Source organism: Bufo gargarizans, chromosome 8 (genome assembly GCF_014858855.1).
Source record: "Bufo gargarizans isolate SCDJY-AF-19 chromosome 8, ASM1485885v1, whole genome shotgun sequence".
Classification (NCBI taxonomy): domain Eukaryota; kingdom Metazoa; phylum Chordata; class Amphibia; order Anura; family Bufonidae; genus Bufo; species Bufo gargarizans.
In genome coordinates this window covers 153,135,215-153,155,013 of record NC_058087.1, presented here as the reverse complement: position 1 = coordinate 153,155,013, position 19,799 = coordinate 153,135,215, and the positions used below count along the sequence as shown (strand labels likewise).

Sequence of the window (19,799 nt, the reverse complement as noted above, 5' to 3'; positions counted from 1 at the left end):
GCGGTGGAAAGGCAACACCGGCCAGCCTCCCAGGGAGACAGAGACGCATGCGAATCTGTGTCCCTTAACCTAAAAATAAAATAAAATAAAATAAAATAAAAACAAAAATCGTAAAAGAGCCACCCTGCTAAGCAGGGAGGTCTGCCTCCTACGACACTAAGCTAAAAACTGATATGCTCTCTCCAGGCTGGAGGGGGTATAGCCTGCAGGGGAGGAGTTATCACTTTTCAGCCTAGTGTCGCCTCCTAGTGGCAGCAGCAAGCTATACCCACGGTCCTGTGTCCCCCAATGATACCAGCGAGAAAATAAAATTCCACCATTGTTTTTTAGGTTTTGTTTGGAATTTAGGATTTTAACTGTTCATTGAATTTATTGAATGGACATGAAAGACAGGGCCGTCTTTACCAAGGGGCAAAAGGGGCAGCTGCCCAGGGCCCAGTTGCTCCTGGGGGGCCCAAGACAGCTGCCTCTTAAGCCCTGCTAGCTACTGCCCCGGGTGTCAAGCTGGCACTGAGTCCAGGCATCACGATAGTACTGTGTTAAAGTTTTGATCTAGGACCTTAATGACATCATCACAATGTGACCAGTAACCTAGCAATTACTAGTCACATGGCTATGAGGTCATCACAGGTCCTGTGGAGTGTTGCAGAAGTTAACTGTGGAGCTTTTTGTGTGAAGATTACATCAGAAAAAGGTGACAGGGGCTGTTATGTTAATATACCTTAAACTACTGTATAGTGGGGTGCTGTATACTGTGTGGGGGCCTGTATACTGTGTGGGGCTGTATACTGTGTGGGGCTGTATACTGTGTGGGACTGTATACTGTGTTGGGGCTGTATACTCTGTGGTGGGCTGTATACTCTGTGGTGGGCTGGGCTGTATAGTGTGAGGGGGGCTGTATAGTGTGGGGGGGCCTGTATAGTGTGGGGGGGCTGTATAGTGTGGGGGGCCTGTATAGTGGGGGGGCCTGTATAGTGGGGGGGGGGGCTGTATAGTGTGGGGAGCTATACTGTTGTACTGTATACTGTGGGGGTCTGTATACTGTATACTGTGGGTGCGGTATAGTGTGAAGTGCTATACTGCTGTACTGTACAGTGTGGGGGGCTGTATTGTGTATAGTTTGGGGTGCTGTATACAGTGAGGTGTTGTATACTGTGGGGAGCTGTATACTGTGGGCTGCTATACTGCTCTACTATATACTGTGGGGTACTGTATAGTGTGGGGTGCTAAACTGCATACTGTGTGGTGCTGTATACTATAGGGTGCTATACTGCATACTGTGGGGTGCTGGGGTGCACTGTAACATTAGGGTGAGCCGAGCCCTGGTCTCCTTCCTGCAGAGCGGTGCCCACTTCCAGCCTGAGCCCGGCTGCCCAGAGCATGGATCCTGAGCCGCTGGAGTCTTCAGAACTGGAAGTATTTACAGTCATTCACTGGACTCTACCAGGTGTGTGGATTTTTTGTGTGTGTGTTGTGGCGGAGGGCGTGATTGCCTGCTAAGGTGTGGGAAGGCGGGATCCAGGGGGCCCAAGTAAATTTTTGCCCAGGGTCCAATCAATATTAAAGACGGCCCTGATGAAAGATAGTCCAAATTGTTACAGTACAATGCTTTGTTTTAATCCATCCAATTAAAGGGGTTTTTCACTTTTGCCATATTGATGACCTATCCTCAGGATAGGTCAATCAATATCAGATCAATGGGGGCTGCTGGCAACCCCGCTGACCAGAATGCAGCCACATAGAAGAAGGTTCTCTGGTCAGATGAGACTAAAATTTAACATTTTAGTCATCATGGGAGACTTTGTGTGGTGCAGATCCAAAACTTCCTATAACCCCCTTATTGGGGGCACTCTAGGGGAATTTTTAATACTGGAGACAGTGGTATCGGAGGGGCACTATGGGGGACATTACTACTGGTGGGCCACTGTGAGGGACATTACTGCAGAAGGCCCATTGTGGGGAAAATTACTATTGGAGAGTATTGTGGGAGACATTACTATCCGCAGGACACTGTGGGGGACATAACTACTGGTGGAGCACTGTGGGGGAAATTACTATCGGAGGGGTACTGTGAAGGACATTACTATCGGAGAGGCACTTTGGGGGTCATTACTACTGGGGGGCACTCTGGGGGACATAACTGTTAGCATTACTGGGAGAGCTCTAGGGGAATTTTTAATACTAAGGCACTATAAGGGGCATTACGGGGTCATTTTTTAATATGAGGGCACTATATGGGGCATTACTGAACGCACTGGGGATATTTTAATACTGGGACACTAAAGCCAGACTTTTTGTAGAGGCATTATTACTGGGGGCACTATAATAGCATTTTTACTGGGGGTAAAACAAGGTATATTAATTCTGGAGGCACTGTAGGGGCTTTTTAATTACAAGGGCATATTAGGGGACATTATTTTTGGGGACACTATACAGGCATTATTGCTAGGAGAAAAATTGTAGGGTTTTATTAATATTATTACCAGGGGGCACTGTAGGGGCCATTATAATTTCTGGAGGCGCTATAGAGACATTATTTCTACTGGGGTCACTATTTTTTCAGCACTGTAGTATGTGGGGGCATTGGGGTTCACAGTATTGGGAGTGGCAGCAGGATGACACTGTTGGTACACCAGGATAGGGAGGTTAATGGAAAAATTTAGAAATCGAACATGTCTGTCGAACATGTCTGTGTAACAAACTCTGCAGAGATGAGATGCGGGGAAAGAGAGAACGTTTACATTACAGGAGATGTCACTGGATGTAAGAAGTATGTGGTGCTGTATTCCCCTATATGTTTTGTAGTGCTGGCAGGCAGTATGTTGTATGTAGAGCTGGCTGACTACTGTGACCTGCATCTCACCTCCTCCTCCAAGTCTTTTATTTAATTTTTTAATAATTTTATGTTTTTTAAGTTTGGTGACTAAAAATTTAATTTGGCTCCAAAATTTTCAGTTTGGGAACCAATGGCTCCTAGGTATTTTTTTTTTAGTCTGGAAAGCTGTCAGTCACTGATAGTTGTACACAGGGGAGTTGATATCAGTGATTCCTAGCATTCTCTGTGTAAGTGTGTATACAGAGATAGTGGTCAGTCACTGATAGTTGTACACAGGGAAGGTGTTATCAGTGATTGCTAGCATTCTCTGTGTAAGTGTGTTGTAGGAGGGTTCAAGGGATGATCGTGGGTGATAGATATGTGTCACCGAAGTTCCTGGCCTCAGTGAAATAAGAGCCGGTTTCATGTGTTAGCAGCCGTTGCTGTTTGACACGCTACTATTTAGTATGGCTGTAATAGCTGATCCGGGACGGCTCTTACTGGGGGGTAGTCAAAGTGCTGGGTGGGTGACTACTCCCCACGTTCCAGGCTGGGTCTTGGTTTTGGGCTATAAAACACAGGCAGCACTGTCAGGTGGTGTGGATTACTCCTCTCTGACAGTGAAGCTCTGTCAGTCTCTGTGGTAAGACCTGGGAGTTTGGGCCTGGATTAAGGCCTGCTACCTTGTTGGTGTGAAAGCAGGTTGATTCTGCTTTGTCCAAGGACTTCTTCTTTGCTGCATGGTGGGAACGAGCACCAGAATCACAAGGTGACTGTTTTCCTTGAAACAGACTTTTTGTTTTGTCATTTTTCTTAATGTCTGAATAAACACTGAACTGTTTAATTCAAATACTTTGTTGTTGCCTCTATACTGCGTCCGCTAACCTGCCTATCAGAGCGAATCCCTACAGTGTATATAGAGATAGTGGTCAGTCACTGATAGTTGTACACAGGTGTTATCAGTGATTGCTAGCATTCTCTTTGTAAGTGTGTATACAAAGATAGCTGTTATTCACTGATAAGTGTACACAGGGAGGTGTTATCAGTGACTGATACCATTCTCTGAGTAAGTGTGTATACAAAGATAGCTTTCAGTCACTGATAGCCATACATAGGGGAGGTGTTATCAATGATTGCTAGCATTCTCTGTGTAAGTGTGTATATAGAGATAGCTGTCAGTCACTGATAACACCTCCCTGTGTACAACTTATCAGTGATTGCTAGCATTCTCTGTGTAAGTGTGTATATAGAGATAGCTGTCAGTCACTGATAACACCTCCCTGTGTACAACTTATCAGTGATTGCTAGCATTCTCTGTGTAATTGTGTATATAGAGATAGCTGTACACAGGGTAGGTGTTATCAGTGATTGCTAGCATTCTCTGTGTAAGTGTGAAGATAGAGCTGTCAGTCTCTAAAATCACCTTCCCCATGAACAATGAAATCAGAAATAGCAGAGATTTAAATGTATAAATTATACATTTTACTGCATCTTTTCCCATAAAACTGTATATCAATCGGTTAAGCTCCTCCTTCTCTATAAAATGCTGCCCTGCATCTGTAAGGGGAAACATTTAAACGTCTTAGAATGGCCTAATCAAAACCCAGACCTCACTACAATTGAAATAAGGCAGTTTTGCCTGGAAGAATGGACAAAAATCCCAGTGCCTAGATATACTAAGCTAACAGGTGGCTCCACAAAGTATTGACTTTCAGGGGCTGACTACTTATGCACATAAAAGTTCTCAGTGTTTTTTGTCTTAATTATTGTTTGTGTTGCAGTAAAACCAAAACCAAACTGTACAACCTTCCCCCCAATAAATCTATTTTAATTCTATGTTGTAATGCAAACTGGGTGGGTAAATACTTTTGCAAGGTACTATACATATAGAGAAAATACCTTTTTGGCTTCAAATATCCAATGACTTTTTCCATCTTCATCAATCTGATTCCACCAGCGTAAGCCAACTAGTAGTCGACCAGTAACATTCTGATGGAAAGAACAGAACTGGTTAATACTACAATTATACTTTATCATGAATTGGGTTTAGAACAAATTCTATACAATATCACCACTGGCTGGCGACACATATAGGATTGAGACCTCATGACACAATATTGTTAAGGGTACTTTCACACTAGCGTTTTTCTTTTCCGGCATAGAGTTCTGTCCTAGGGGCTCTATACCGAAAAATAACTGATCAGTTTTATCCCCATGCATTCTGAATGGAGAGTAATCCGTTCAGTTTGCATCAGGATGTCTTCAATTCAGTCGTTTTGACTGATCAGGCAAAAGAGAAAACCTCAGCATGCTACGGTTTTATCTCTGGCGAAAAAAACTAAAGACTTGCCTGAATGCCGGATCAGGCATTTTTTCCCATAGGAATGTATTAGTGCCAGATCCGGCATTCAGAATACCGGAATGCCGGATCCGTCCTTCCGGTCTGCGCATGCGCAGACTGAAAAAAAGGTGAAAAAAATAAATGCTGGATGACACTGGAAAGACAGATCCGGCATTTCAATGCATTTTTTCGACTGATCAGGCAGTAAGGATCCTGATCAGTCTTACTAATGCCATCAGTTAGCATACATTTTGCCTGATCTGGCAGGCAGTTCCGGCGACGGAACTGCTTGCCGGATCTCTCTGCCACAAGTGTGAAAGTAGCCTAAAGGGGTTGTCTCATCTAACCATTACTAAGACGTCCCGCCCGGGAAACAGCAGTGCGCTCCAGCGCTCTGCTGTTTCAGTAGCTCTCATTGCCGTGCATGACAGCTACTGAAACAGCATAGCACAGCAAGCTATACGGTTTCTGATGGAATGGCGAGATGAATGGCGAAATCTAGCACTTCTTAAAATCCGGAATATTTATTTCATATCCATAAAACAGGAGATACAGTCCAAGTCTATGCATTTCAAACCTAAACCAATTCTTGATCATGACATATTATAGAACTGTCTCACATTATGGACCTGTCACATTTGAAGCAATTATAGTATAATATTTGATGCCTTCAGAAAACAACTGTGAAGTTACTATTTTCAGAAGTCCAACTAAAGTGAATGGAGAGCAAGCCATGCATGTGTGGTGCTCTCCTGTTCATTTTGGGGGCTTTGTTCAGGAGATGGGAACTGCTATTTGACACTGATACCCCAGATGGGAATATCCCTTTAAGATTGAGTTGGTTTCCCGTTTGCAGCCTCCACTCTTCTAGGAAAGCTTTCTAATAAAAATTCTTACAAAGTTGAAAGCATAAAATTGTCCAAAATGTCTTGGTATGCTGAAGCATTAAGAATTCCCTTTCCTGGAACTACGGGGCCTGGGCCAACCCCTGAAAAACAGCCCTAAAGGATTAAACCTTCTCCACCCAGTTTTACAGTTGGCACAATGCAGGCGGACAGGTAACATTCTCCTGGCATTTGCGAAACCCCAACTAGTCCATCAGATTGTCAGATAGAGAAGCATGATTCGTCACTCCACAGAACACCTATCCACTACTTATGTCTACGTGCTTTCCACCACTCCATCGGACACTTGACATTGTGCTTGATGAGGCTTTCATACAGCTGCTTGGCCATGGAAATCCATGTCTTAAAGCTCCTGGCACAGCACAGAGGAGGAGAGAAGGTTTGTACTTTGAAGTCATTGAGTCAATGGAGAGTTGGTGACTTTTATGCACTATGGGGTTCATTTAAGACAGGTGTTTTAGACACTGGTCTTAACCCCCTTAGCTGGCGGTGGATTGCTAAAGTTATGAAGAGGCGCCGGCCTCTACATAACTTTGGTGTATCCACCGCCAGTCTAAATGTAAGCCAGCTTCCATGCTTTAGGCCATTTTCTATCACTAAAACAAGCGTAGAAAATGATGAATGAGACGGAGCTACCGGCCCATCCCCTTGCCTGCCCACTTTTTTAGACCTGTCGTGAGCAGGGAAGTCGCAGATTGTGACACAAATAACCGTTGCGCCACAATCTGCGCCAGAAATACACCCAATATAGGCGTATTTCTGATAGTAAATGACCCCCTATGTGCTTCAGCACTCAGCAACCCTGCTCTGTAACCTTATGTGCTCACCACTCTGTAGCTGAGTTGCTGCAGTTCCTAAATGCTTCCATCTGCATTGATGGTGGAATATCTAGGAGGGAAGAAATTTTTACAAACTGACCTGTTGCAACAGTGGCATCCTGAAAACTTGCAAATAATGCACAAGATTTATAATTAAATGGGGCTGAGCTGCACCTAGGTGGTGTGATGTCACTGACCTAGGGTAAGCAGCGAGCACCGGTCCTTCTCAAGCAACTGTTCGGCAGGGGTCCCAGGTGTTGAACGCTCACCGATCAGGTAATGATCTATCCAGAGGATAGGTCATAAATTAAAAATATTCGGACAACCCCTTTAACTCTTAACTCTTAGGTTCAGTATATCAATCCAAATTAGGTTTCAGAAGTATGTTCATCTCCAAGAATATACAAATAGACGCATTAAATATGTTGGAAAGGCAAAGAACGCTCAGGCAGTGCTGAAGGTAACTTGGTGTACACACAGTTAAGTGGAACTGTACAACAGGTTCCACACCTCAAAAAACTTGTCTGGGCACTGTCTATTCTTATAAACTATTCTCTCATGAAATAATATCGGCGGTGGCAGCGATATGGCCTAGGGAATTCTGTAGTGGCATTCCCTGGCCATGTGGAAGGCACTCTCAACCCATCTGTGTATGAATCCATCCTTCCAGATCACGTGCACCTATACATGGGGGTCTTCCAGCAAGACAATGCAACATGTCACATGGCTAGAAATATTCGGCATTGGTTGGAAGAGCATGATCAAGGCCTTCAAGTACTTCCCAGGCAAACCTTAGGGGTGACCGGGACCAATTGTCCCACCATTGCACTTAACAGGTCCATTACAACAGTCCAGAATAACTGCAGCTCAGGACAAAGTCATATATAAGATATAATAAATGGGTATCTGGGGAGAGGGACATCTGTGGCATTGTGCGGTGGGGGGTCTGCCCATCCTGAGGGGAGTTAAATAACACTGGTGTATTATACATAGCTGAATACATGTATCATTGGCAGCAGGTGATACAGTCAGTGGAGATGCTACTACGTCAACCCATTCCTTATTAGTAACATACTCCGCTATTTCCCCTCAGCTCGCAGAGGTGACATGGTCAGTTTCGAATGGGCCAAATGAGTATATAATCTTATTCTGGTACAGGTGAGTTAAGGAAGAGATGCCCAGAATTACCCAAAACCTGGAATCTGTGAGGTTCTGGACGTGTACGGGTCCTCTGTTACCCCACAAAGGTGTTTCAGTAGGAATATCTGTATAACTGGACATTTTCCTACTCCAATTCCACACATGGATAAGAAGGAGCTGTCTTGGGTAGACACTTGGGTGTTCCAAAACTGTCCAAAGTGAAGTATATGAATAGAAATGCATAAGGTGATGTTCATTATTTGGTAATGGTGAATCTAAGTAACCGATAACGAATATGCCTCAGTTGTCCAGTAATATAGTACAGTTGAAAGTCGAGTAGTGCGGCTCCACCTGTGCCATTGGGTCTGTGTAAGGTGTCAACACGGTGACTCAATTTAGCTCTGTTTTTTTCCCCATACAAAAGAAGATAGGAGGGAGAAAACGTCAGTGAAGAACCGTTGCGGCACAATAACATCCACATGTTCAAGAGTGAATAAAAGCTAGGGGAGGTTGATTCACCCAGCTACAGATAGCCAGCCATCTCTCTTCAAAGGCAGAAAAAAGGATTTCTGCCAACTTATGAGGAGGCCAGAGAAAAGCCTCAAAGTGTTGATTAGAGATATGGCATATGGAAGTGATTTATAGTCATACAATGAAATACAACCCAATACGATCCTCCCTGAGGACTATCGATATGCCCCGGTTATACAGTACCTTGTCTTATGGCTACAGCTATGGGTTCAATTGCTAGGGGAAATGAGGTGGAGGGAAAACAATTCACCATCATTCTAGTAGACGGCCTATTATATATAATAGAGATCCATTCAATAAAGTTATTCCCAATGCCGATGCACTTAAGTACTTCCATGACATATGGCCACTCAACTGAATGAAATGTCTTGGTAGCGTCTAGTGATACCCAGAGCCCAGTCATCTTGTTGTTTCCAGTCTGAGAGACAACTTGTACTTTCCTAACATTGTCAGTGGTGGATTTGCCAGGCATAGATCATGTCTGATCAGTATGAATAATATCTGTTATAGCTAAGTTAAGTCTGTTACTTTATAATGTATACTAAGGTATGATATGGGCCTGTATTATCCACATTCTTTTGGGGTTTTATCCAGCTTAAGGAGAACCACTACTGTGGCATCATTTATAGAACCAGGGAAGCATCCAGTGTCAAATAGTGAAAGAATTAGCGATGCTGTAATATTTTTATATTTCACGTAAAGCTTTATCAGGAGGCCATCGGGGCCTGGTGTTTTTCTTTTAGCTATGGAGGATATAGCTTCAACTTTTTCATCCTGTGAAATCAGGGAGTCTAGAACAGCAACATATTCATTTGTAAGAGTGGGGAATTCGACAGGGTCAAAACATGTCTCGAGGTCCTCTATAGTGTAGGCTACTTGGGATTGCTATAAATCACTGTAAAATTAGCACAATCAGGCCAATATATCAGAGAGAATATAAACCTATAAATGCTGCTATAAAAACAACCATAGAATGCCCAGTAGAAATATAAATACTTTATTAGATCATCAATTGATCACAAAAATTCATAAAATATTTTACACAGAATTGCTATGGAGAATAATCAGCAAAACAGACTGGATGCAGTAGTCCCCCCCGTCGGTGCCTCAAACACCCGCCAAACAGATGGAATACATGTCAGTGTAATATGCAGTGAGGTGATTCACCAGTAGAAAGTATCAATGAATATCCGCTACAAGTGTCTGTGATGTTCAACTCACTGCACAACCCAGCGGAAGATTAATGTATGAGAAAATGCAGCCCAAAAATAGTAATACAGGGAGTGCAGAATTATTAGGCAAGTTGTATTTTTGAGGATTAATTTTATTATTGAACAACAACCATGTTCTCAATGAACCCAAAAAACTCATTAATATCAAAGCTGAATATTTTTGGAAGTTTTTAGTTTGTTTTTAGTTTTAGCTATTTTAGGGGGATATCTGTGTGTGCAGGTGACTATTACTGTACATAATTATTAGGCAACTTAACAAAAAACAAATATATACCCATTTCAATTATTTATTTTTACCAGTGAAACCAATATAACATCTCAACATTCACAAATATACATTTCTGACATTCAAAAACAAAACAAAAACAAATCAGTGACCGATATAGCCACCTTTCTTTGCAATGACACTCAAAAGCCTGCCATCCATGGATTCTGTCAGTGTTTTGATCTGTTCACCATCAACATTGCGTGCAGCAGCAACCACAGCCTCCCAGACACTGTTCAGAGAGGTGTACTGTTTTCCCTCCTTGTAAATCTCACATTTGATGATGGACCACAGGTTATAAATGGGGTTCAGATCAGGTGAACAAGGAGGCCATGTCATTAGATTTTCTTCTTTTATACCCTTTCTTGCCAGCCACGTTGTGGAGTACTTGGACGCGTGTGATGGAGCATTGTCCTGCATGAAAATCATGTTTTTCTTACCTTGCAGACTTCTTCCTGTACCACTGCTTGAAGAAGGTGTCTTCCAGAAACTGGCAGTAGGACTGGGAGTTGAGCTTGACTCCATCCTCAACCCAAAAAGGCCCCACAAGCTCATCTTTGATGATACCAGCCCAAACCAGTACTCCACCTCCACCTTGCTGGCGTCTGAGTCGGACTGGAGCTCTCTGCCCTTTACCAATCCAGCCATCTGGCCCATCAAGACTCACTCTCATTTCATCAGTCCATAAAACCTTAGAAAAATCAGTCTTGAGATATTTCTTGGCCCAGTCTTGACGTTTCAGCTTGTGTGTCTTGTTCAGTGGTGGTCGTCTTTCAGCCTTTCTTACCTTGGCCATGTCTCTGAGTATTGCACACCTTGTGCTTTTGGGCACTCCAGTGATGTTGCAGCTCTGAAATATGGCCAAACTGGTGGCAAGTGGCATCTTGGCAGCTGCACGCTTGACTTTTCTCAGTTCATGGGCAGTTATTTTGCGCCTTGGTTTTTCCACACGCTTCTTGCGACCCTGTTGACTATTTTGAATGAAACGCTTGACTGTTCGATGATCACGCTTCAGAAGCTTTGCAATTTTAGTGCTGCATCCCTCTGCAAGATATCTCACTATTTTTGACTTTTCTGAGCCTGTCAAGTCCTTCTTTTGACCCATTTTGCCAAAGGAAAGGAAGTTGCCTAATAATTATGCACACCTGATATAGGGTGTTGATGTCATTAGACCACACCCCTTCTCATTACAGAGATGCACATCACCTAATATGCTTAATTGGTAGTAGGCTTTCGAGCCTATACAGCTTGGAGTAAGACAACATGCATAAAGAGGATGATGTGGTCAAAATACTCATTTGCCTAATAATTCTGCACGTAGTGTACAATGGAGCGCAGAGTCACATAACATCCACATGTATGTGACTCTGCGCTCCATTGTATTACTATTTTTGGGCTGCATTTTCTCATACATTAATCTTCCGCTGGGTTGTGCAGTGAGTTGAACATCACAGACACTTGTAGCGGATATTCATTGATACTTTCTACTGGTGAATCACCTCACTGCATATTACACTGACATGTATTCCATCTGTTTGGCGGGTGTTTGAGGCACCGACGGGGGGGACTACTGCATCCAGTCTGTTTTGCTGATTATTCTCCATAGCAATTCTGTGTAAAATATTTTATGAATTTTTGTGATCAATTGATGATCTAATAAAGTATTTATATTTCTACTGGGCATTCTATGGTTGTTTTTATAGCAGCATTTATAGGTTTATATGATTGGTTCTCTGTTTGCCCTTATTTACGGTATTATAGGGAGGCCTTTTTCTTCTTTTTTCGGTTCTATGTCAATATATCAGAGAGGTCTGTTATTAGGGTCTGAAGATCTGATTTTGATTATCAGCAGGGAAGAGAATTGCTGGTGGACTATATGGGCAAGTAGCCTGCTACACGATTGAGTCACATTATTATGACTACTTCCTACTTTCGATGTCAGCAGCATGTAGCGCATGAAGAAAGTGGTGTGTCGTGAGCTGGCGTGGTGGGTATATAAGGTGTGCAATAGGCTGTCTGCACACATATCCCTTGTTTCTTTCATAGCTAAAAGGGGTGATATATCAGAGTGATTATTGGGATTATAATTGGCTTTCGAGACAAGGGTTGCAGTATTTATGAAACTGTGCAGTTTGTGCTGCTGTGATGAGAGTGTATTGTGAGTGGACAAAAGGCATCATTGTGAATAAGCAACGTGGAAACTGTGGAGCAGCACGTGCCATTGATGTGAGAGGTGAACGTCAGCTTAGAAGGTGCAGGAGGGCGGACTGACACACTACAGTGGAGCAGCTCACCAGCAAAATGAACCCAGGGGGCTACCAGACGTGTATCTAAAACAACAGTTCGGTGAACTCTTCTGTGTATGGGCTCCGACATAGACGGATAGTCACTGCACCTCTGCTAATAAAACACCAGAGAACAAACACCCAGCAAACATTGCTGGATGAACACAAACTGGTGGTGGCAGCGATATGGCCTAGGGAATGCTGTAGTAGCATTCCCTGGCCATGTGGAAGGCACTCTCAACCCATCTGTGTAAGAATCCATCCTTCCAGATCACATGCACCTATACATGGGGTCTTCCAGCAAGACAATGCAACATGTCACATGGCTAGAAATATTCGGCATCTGTTGGAAGAGCATGATCAAGGCCTTCAAGTACTTCCCTGGCCTCCTAATTCCCCAGACTTGGACCAAATTGAGCATCTGTGGGACCACATCGATCATCGTGTTTACCATATGGATGTTCCCCATGGATGGACCATCCAGGAGCTGTGGGGTGTACTGCTGTTGGCATGGCTCCAGATACTTGTGACAACCTAACAGGAACTTACTGAGTCATTTCCAGGTCATATAGCTGCTGTCCGTGCTGTACATTACGGTTATCCTGGATATTACCTGGTGGTCCTAATAATGTCACTCCATTGTGTTGAATGATTGCCCAATTCAAAATGAGACTGCTTAAAAAAGAAAAGGCAATGCTGCGCCTTTTCCCTAAGAAGCTGTATTTCTGGCCTGACAATAGCTAGTTTTCTCATTAGTAAGATTTACATGTTTCCCATAATGTTAAAAGTATCAGGATAGGAGATACACTGTTAAAAAATAATTGATGTTCATCAGGAATACGATCACTATCCCCAAATTGGGACCACGAAAATGGAAGTAGTCATCAACTTGTAAGACTACTATTTGAGGCTTCTTAGAGTGAATCAATGAAAAGAGCATGGACCTTTTGTGAGGAAACCCGAGCCCTAACATTCCACGATAGACATGTAATGTTAGCTATCATTGCTGCCATGTGGTGAGAAAATCAGGGCGTAGCTCAAGGGTCTCAGAAATCGTGATACCCACCACTGTACTAGCATATGCGAGGACACTGACATAGCATAGTATGTACAGAAGTAGTGGAAGAAACACAGTAATAAAACAGCAAATGGACCAATAGTGGTCAACTAAAGGTAGCAACAGCAGTGCCAAACCTGTATGTGGCAGAAACATAGGGGAAGTGTGTGTAGCTATGATATCAATCAGGCCACACAGACAGCAGATGGAACATAAAAGTGACCAGTGTCACCAACTAGCCTCTTTGGAATTCCCACCCATTAAATAAATAAGAACACATATTAGGAATACTAAGTGACATGTCATGGAACTGTGAAGACAGAGGGCAACATAGACCAACAAACAGTCATGTAAAGTATGTATGTACCCAGCCATGGCTATCCAAGCAAACCACAAAGAAGGTCAGGACAGGGGGACTTAGGAGAAAGCCTGGAGAATAGACGAAATAAACTAACACAGAAGTCCCTTTTGTCGAGAAGAAACATTACAGAAGTCTCAGGACCTCAGTTTATGCTGCTGGATGGAGATCCATTCTTCTGCTTCAGTTGAAGAACTTCACCTTTTCTCCATCAACAACACACAGACTTACAGATATGCCATAAAGTATGAAATCTGAAGCTCTCTCTGCCAACGCATAACACTTACAAAGGATGAACTCTGCTTTGGTAAATCCACTTGATATATCCTGAAAAATGTACACATGCGTATTGTAGGGCAATGTCTCGGTCTCTGCAATTCAGGAGACGAGCTAGAAGTGGACAAGATGGTGTGCCAGGTAGAGGAGGTTTTGCAGGGACATGGTGAGCGCACTCTACTATGAAGGGTCTAAAAAAGTGTGCATAGAAAAAACAGGTCCGTAGTCTTTTTTTCAATACGTCCTCTGACCCTCCATTCCAAGCATGCCAAAAACACGCAAGTTATTCCATCTGGAACTATTCTCTAGGTAGTCTGCCTTTTGGCACCAAAGTTCAGCTTTACATGCTAGGTCCTTCAACGGTGTAGGTAGTGGGCTGTACAGTCGTCAATTTTAGAAATTCTGTCCTCAGCATGTGCAATACGGCATCTCAACTTATGAATATCCTGCCATAGCAGGCCAACATCCATTTTAGTTCATCTGTTTTGCCAGTTAGAGACAGTAGAGGATTTAATATCCATCAATAGTTGGTCAGAAACCTGTTTCAAAGTTAACTCTTTCTTCTCCGGGTCAGTGTCAGAGTGAGTATAATTAGCAGAGGTCTTGCTAGAGGATTGAATCTGAATAATGGTGCCATTTTGCAGGTCCTCTCTTACATGATCCTTCAGGTGTTCCATAGCTGTGGATTGCCTTTGGAGTTTCATAAGGCGTAAGCCATAATCATCCAGGCTTGAAATATCTTGCTTTGTATGTAATGAGTATCTCATATATTAGTTTCACCTTTTAAGTTGCATTACTGAAATAAATGAACTTTGCACAATATTCTAATTTTTCGAGTTTCACTTGTATATTGCAGAAGTTCAACAACCAGGCCCACACCATCTTCTCCACATGGCTCCCCGTAGAGATATTGTAGAAGGGCGTACCAATAAAGCAGGTGCCAAAGAGGAAGTCTATCAAGTAGGTTTAAAGGGGTTGTTCACCTTTTTGAGCTTTTTTCAGCCCCTCCTCAGCATGGCCAGACCTGCAATGGTGAGCATACTTGCCTGTTCCCCACTGCTTGGTTCCAGCTCCATCGCTCCCCTTTCCCCAGGTCTACATGCGTCAACATCCTCGTTGACGCGGGTCACATGATCACTGTAGTTATTGGCTGCAGTGGTCACATGACCCGCATAAACAGGATGTTGAAACGGATATTATTATTATTTATTTGAAAGCACCATTAATTCCATGGTACTGTACATCAAGAGGGAGTTACACATACATAATATAAAAAAATACAAATACAATAAACATGAAACTATTAACAGACTGGTAAAAAGTGGGAGAGGACCCTAACCGCAAGAGCTTACAATCTACAAGGAAAGGGAAGGACAGTAGGTGAGGGTCAAAGCTGCTCATCTGGCTGTGTGGTGGCAGCATGCTCATTGCAGGTGGTAGGCTTTCCTGAAGAAGTGAAGAAGGATGTCCTGTGAGGATCGGAGATTACATGTGGGGATGTATCTGGAAAGCAGGTCAGAGATGTAAGGAAGAGACAGATTGTGGACGGCCTGATATGTTGTTGTTAGTATTTTCACTGAGCATTGGAAAGCCAGTGAAGGGACTGTCAAAGGTGAGCGGCAGAGGAGAAAAAACAGGAGAGGTGGTTTAAATGGGAAGCAGAGTTGAGGATAGTTTGGAGGGGTGTAAGTGCTAGACGGGAAGCCACAAAATAGTATGTTGCAGAAGTCCAGATAGGTGATGAGGACGGCATGCACTAGCATTTTAGTCGACTCAGGGAAGATGAAGGACCAAATACGAGAGATGTTCTTGAGTTGAATGCAGCAGGTGGAGGTGAGGGTTTGGATGTGTGGTTTGAAAGACAGGAAGAATAAAACGTTATTCCCAGGCAGCAGACCTGTGATACTGCAGAAAAAGTGCTAGATGGGAGGCCACAAAATAGTAATGTATAGGTCAGGTAGGAGGGCTGAGTGATATGGGGGAAAGATCATGAATTCAGTTTTCTTTTTCTGAGTTTTAAGACGCAGAAGGAGAAGAACAAAGACATAGCTGACAGACACGCTGGAATTCTGGATAACAGGGAAGTGACATCTGGGCCACAGAGGTATTAGGATTTGAGTGTCATCAGCATAGAGGTGGTATCAAAAGCCATGGGACTCTATGAGCTGTCCCAGGCCGAACGTATAAATGGAGAAAAGTAGTGGGCCCAGGACAGAGCTTTAAGGGACACCAACAGGGAAGGGTCTTGATGAGGAGGTGATATATGAATGGGAAACGCCGAAGGTTCTGTTCATGAGGTAAGAGGAGATCCAGGAGAGGGCTAGGTCTCTGATGCTGAAGAATGAGAGGATTTTAATAGGAGAGAGTCGTCGACTGTGTCAAAAGCGGAGGAGAGGTCAAGAAGGAGGAGCACAGAGTAATGATGTTTAGCTTTGGCAGTGTGAGGGGTAGCTCTCTTTCACTGGGGTCACACTCACAGATATATTCACAGACAACGGAGTTTCATGTTCAAACTGTACTTTATTGTGGCAAAAGCACAAACATAAACAGTACAAAATAAAAGCCTGACAGTCTGGGCACTAACTAAAACATAAGACGTGTCTCTCTGATTCACCTACAGTATACATCACAGTTCACACATTGTTTCAGGTGCGGCTTTCTCAGCCCAATAGTCCACCAATCCCCAGGCTGAAACACGGTCAGAATATCTCCCAGCCTCGTGGTCTCTCAGCCTTGCCCAGGTGAGACCACACTCACAGAACCTCACCAGGCCTCTGTTTGCACACTCCCCCCTCTTACTGACACCCTGGGAGGTGGTTTATGCCTGCCCAAGTACCTCCAGCTGGTCTCAGCTGTGTTGGAATAGGGACTGAAGCCGGACTGTAGCATATGAGATAGTTAATTGGATGAAAGGTGGGAAGACAACTCAAGATGGACATGTTGTTCTAGGAGCTTTGATGCAAATGGGAGTAGTGAGATGGGGAGATAGCTGGATAAAGAGGATGGGTCCAGGAAGGGCCTTTTGCATATGTGCATGATTGTTGCATGCTTAAAAGAGGAAGAGATGCCAGTTGTTAGTGATAGGTTGAAGAAGAGGTAGGTCAGGACAGGAATAACCATAATGGTTAGGTTAGGGATGAGGTGGGATGGGATTGGGTCAAGGGCATAGGTTTAGAGGTATGATTCGAAGATTAAGGTAGAGAGCTTTTCTTCAGTGATGGTGGTAAACTGGGTTATGTAGGAAGATTACTGAGCGGTTGTGTAGAGGGGTACTGGGGGTTGTTGCTTAAAGCTTTCTCGGATTTTTAAATTTTATTTTTGAAATATGAGGCAAAGTCTTTGGTGGAGATAAGGAGTGTGGGAGAGGGTATGCGGGGGTTGCGGAGTAGAGAGTTGAAGGTATTAACCCCTTAGGGACCCATGACGTATCGGTACGGCATGTTTCCCGAATCCTTAAGGACCCATGACGTACCGGTACGTCATGGCTTTAATTCGCGATTCCGGCGCCGCGGGGGTTAATCGGAACGGGATGCCGGCTGAAATCATTCAGCCGGCATCCCGTAACAACGCAGGGGGGGGTCATTTGACCCCCCCGTATAGACGATCGCAGAAAACCGCAGGTCCATTCAGACCTGCGTTTTTCTGCGTTTCCGGTCCATTCGGGTGTCCTGTGACCCGATGAACCGGAAAAAGACTGCGATCGGTGGCGTAATTTTACACCACCAATCGCAGTCCGAGGATTTGAGGAGGCGGTGCTGGCCCTGGTGCTGAACACTGCTGTCCAGGGTGCTGATTGGTGCAGGGGAGAGAGGCGCGAGATTCAAACTTCCTGCGCTCCTCTCTCCCCTCCTCTTCCTGTCCAGCACCCTGACCGTGCAGCATCGTTCAGCACCAGCTCCTGTGTCCCCCTAATCGGCATCCATCACCCTCCTGCACCCATCGCCACTCAGGTAGGTTAGGGTCAGTGAGGGAGAGGCACCATTAGGAAGGGAAAGAAGGGAAAAGTTAGTTAGGAAAAAAAAAAAAAAGAACTTTTACACGAAACTTTTTTGATCCATCTATCAGACCCCAGAGCCCCCCCTGCCACTTGCCCCCCCCTACCAGCCCTCGGCCGAGGAGGCATACGCCTCCGACTCCGAGAGCCCCAGTGAGGATGAGGATGACCCCACGTTCCTTTTGTCATCTGCATCCTCCTCATCATCATCGGATGACGATGAGCCACCAAGGCGGCGGAGACGCCGCCAGGCGGAGCCAGGGGCCACACATGCTAGGGATCCTGTGGCCCACCCTAGTACAAGCCGCCCTGGGGTTCGTACTGGTTTCCCGGCCCACCAAATAAGTTCACCGGAGCCCCCTGCCGATGAACTTAGCTGGTGTCCCCCAGTGGACTTTGAGCCTGAGATTCCGGATTTCGCTGGCAATCCTGGAATCCAGATTCCCACAGTGGGGTTTACTGAAATAGACTTTTTTAGTTTTTTTTTCAGTAACCCACTGGTGAATTTGATGGTGGAGCAGACGAATCTGTACGCCCAACAGTTCGTCGCTCAAAACCCAGGCTCATTTTTGGCTAGACCCGGTGGCTGGACGCCGGTCAGTGCAGCCGAAATGAGGACATTTTGGGGCCTCGTGCTGCATATGGGTCTAGTCCAAAAACCCAGTGTCAGGCAATACTGGAGTGGGGACGTCCTATACCAGACCCCACTGTACAGTATGGTCATGACACGTCCCCGGTTTGAGGCCATCCGGAAATGTCTGCATTATTCCGATAATGCAGCATGTCCACCCCGAGGTGATCCTTGCCTATGACCGGCTGTATAAGATACGGCCGGTCATCGACCACTTTGGGGCCACATTTCAGCAGGCCTACGTACCTGGAAGGGAGGTCGCGGTTGATGAGTCTCTCGTTGCGTTCAAGGGGAGACTCAGTTTCCGCCAATACATTCCCACAAAGCGGGCGAGGTATGGCGTGAAGCTATACAAAATTTGTGAGAGTACCTCAGGGTACACTTACAAATTTCGTGTGTACGAGGGGCGAGATTCCCGTATTCAACCCCCAGAATGTCCCCCCACTCTGGGTGTTAGCGGGAAACTCGTGTGGGACCTTATGCACCCACTGCTGGATAAGGGTTACCACTTGTACGTGGATAACTTTTATACCAGCATTCCCTTGTTCAGGTCCCTTGCCGCCAGATCCACGTTCGCTTGTGGGACCGTGCGGAAAAATCAGCGCGGCCTCCCTGCCCACCCCCTCCAGGTACCTATCCCCAGGGGTGAGACCCGTGCACTTACCAGTGGAAACCTGTTGCTGGTCAGGTATAAGGACAAGAGGGATGTCCTTATGCTGTCCACAATCCACGGTAACAGCACCACCCCAGTCTCTGTGCGAGGTACCACGGCAACGGTCCTCAAGCCCGATTGTATCGTCGACTACAATCGGTATATGGGAGGAGTTGATCTCTCTGATCAAGTCCTCACGCCATATAATGCCATGCGCAAAACCCGGGCATGGTACAAAAAAGTTGCGGTCTACATGGTGCAGGTTGCCATGTACAACTCTTTTGTACTATCCCGAAGCGCTGGCAGCACAGGGACATTCCTCCAATTCTATGAGGCAGTCCTCAAAGACCTGATCTTTTCGGACCGGGAAAGAGCAGGCCGGAGTACCTCGGGAACTGGAGGCGCCCGGATCGTCCCTGGCCAACACTTTCCAGGTGTGGTCCCCCATACTGGAAAGAAGGGACGAACCCAAAAAAGATGCAGAGTGTGTCACAAGAGG

At 44.9% G+C, this 19,799-nt stretch overlaps 1 protein-coding gene across 1 annotated transcript in view; it reads right to left on the bottom strand.

Moving 5' to 3' along the window:
- TVP23A (trans-golgi network vesicle protein 23 homolog A) overlaps positions 1–19,799 on the bottom strand; it is a 58,648-nt gene that overhangs the window by 11,378 nt on the left and 27,471 nt on the right. Inside the window, exon 4 of the mRNA XM_044303272.1 lies at positions 4,715–4,804. Within this exon, the coding sequence (XP_044159207.1) occupies positions 4,715–4,804 (90 nt within the window). The remainder of the gene's footprint in view (positions 1–4,714; positions 4,805–19,799) is intronic.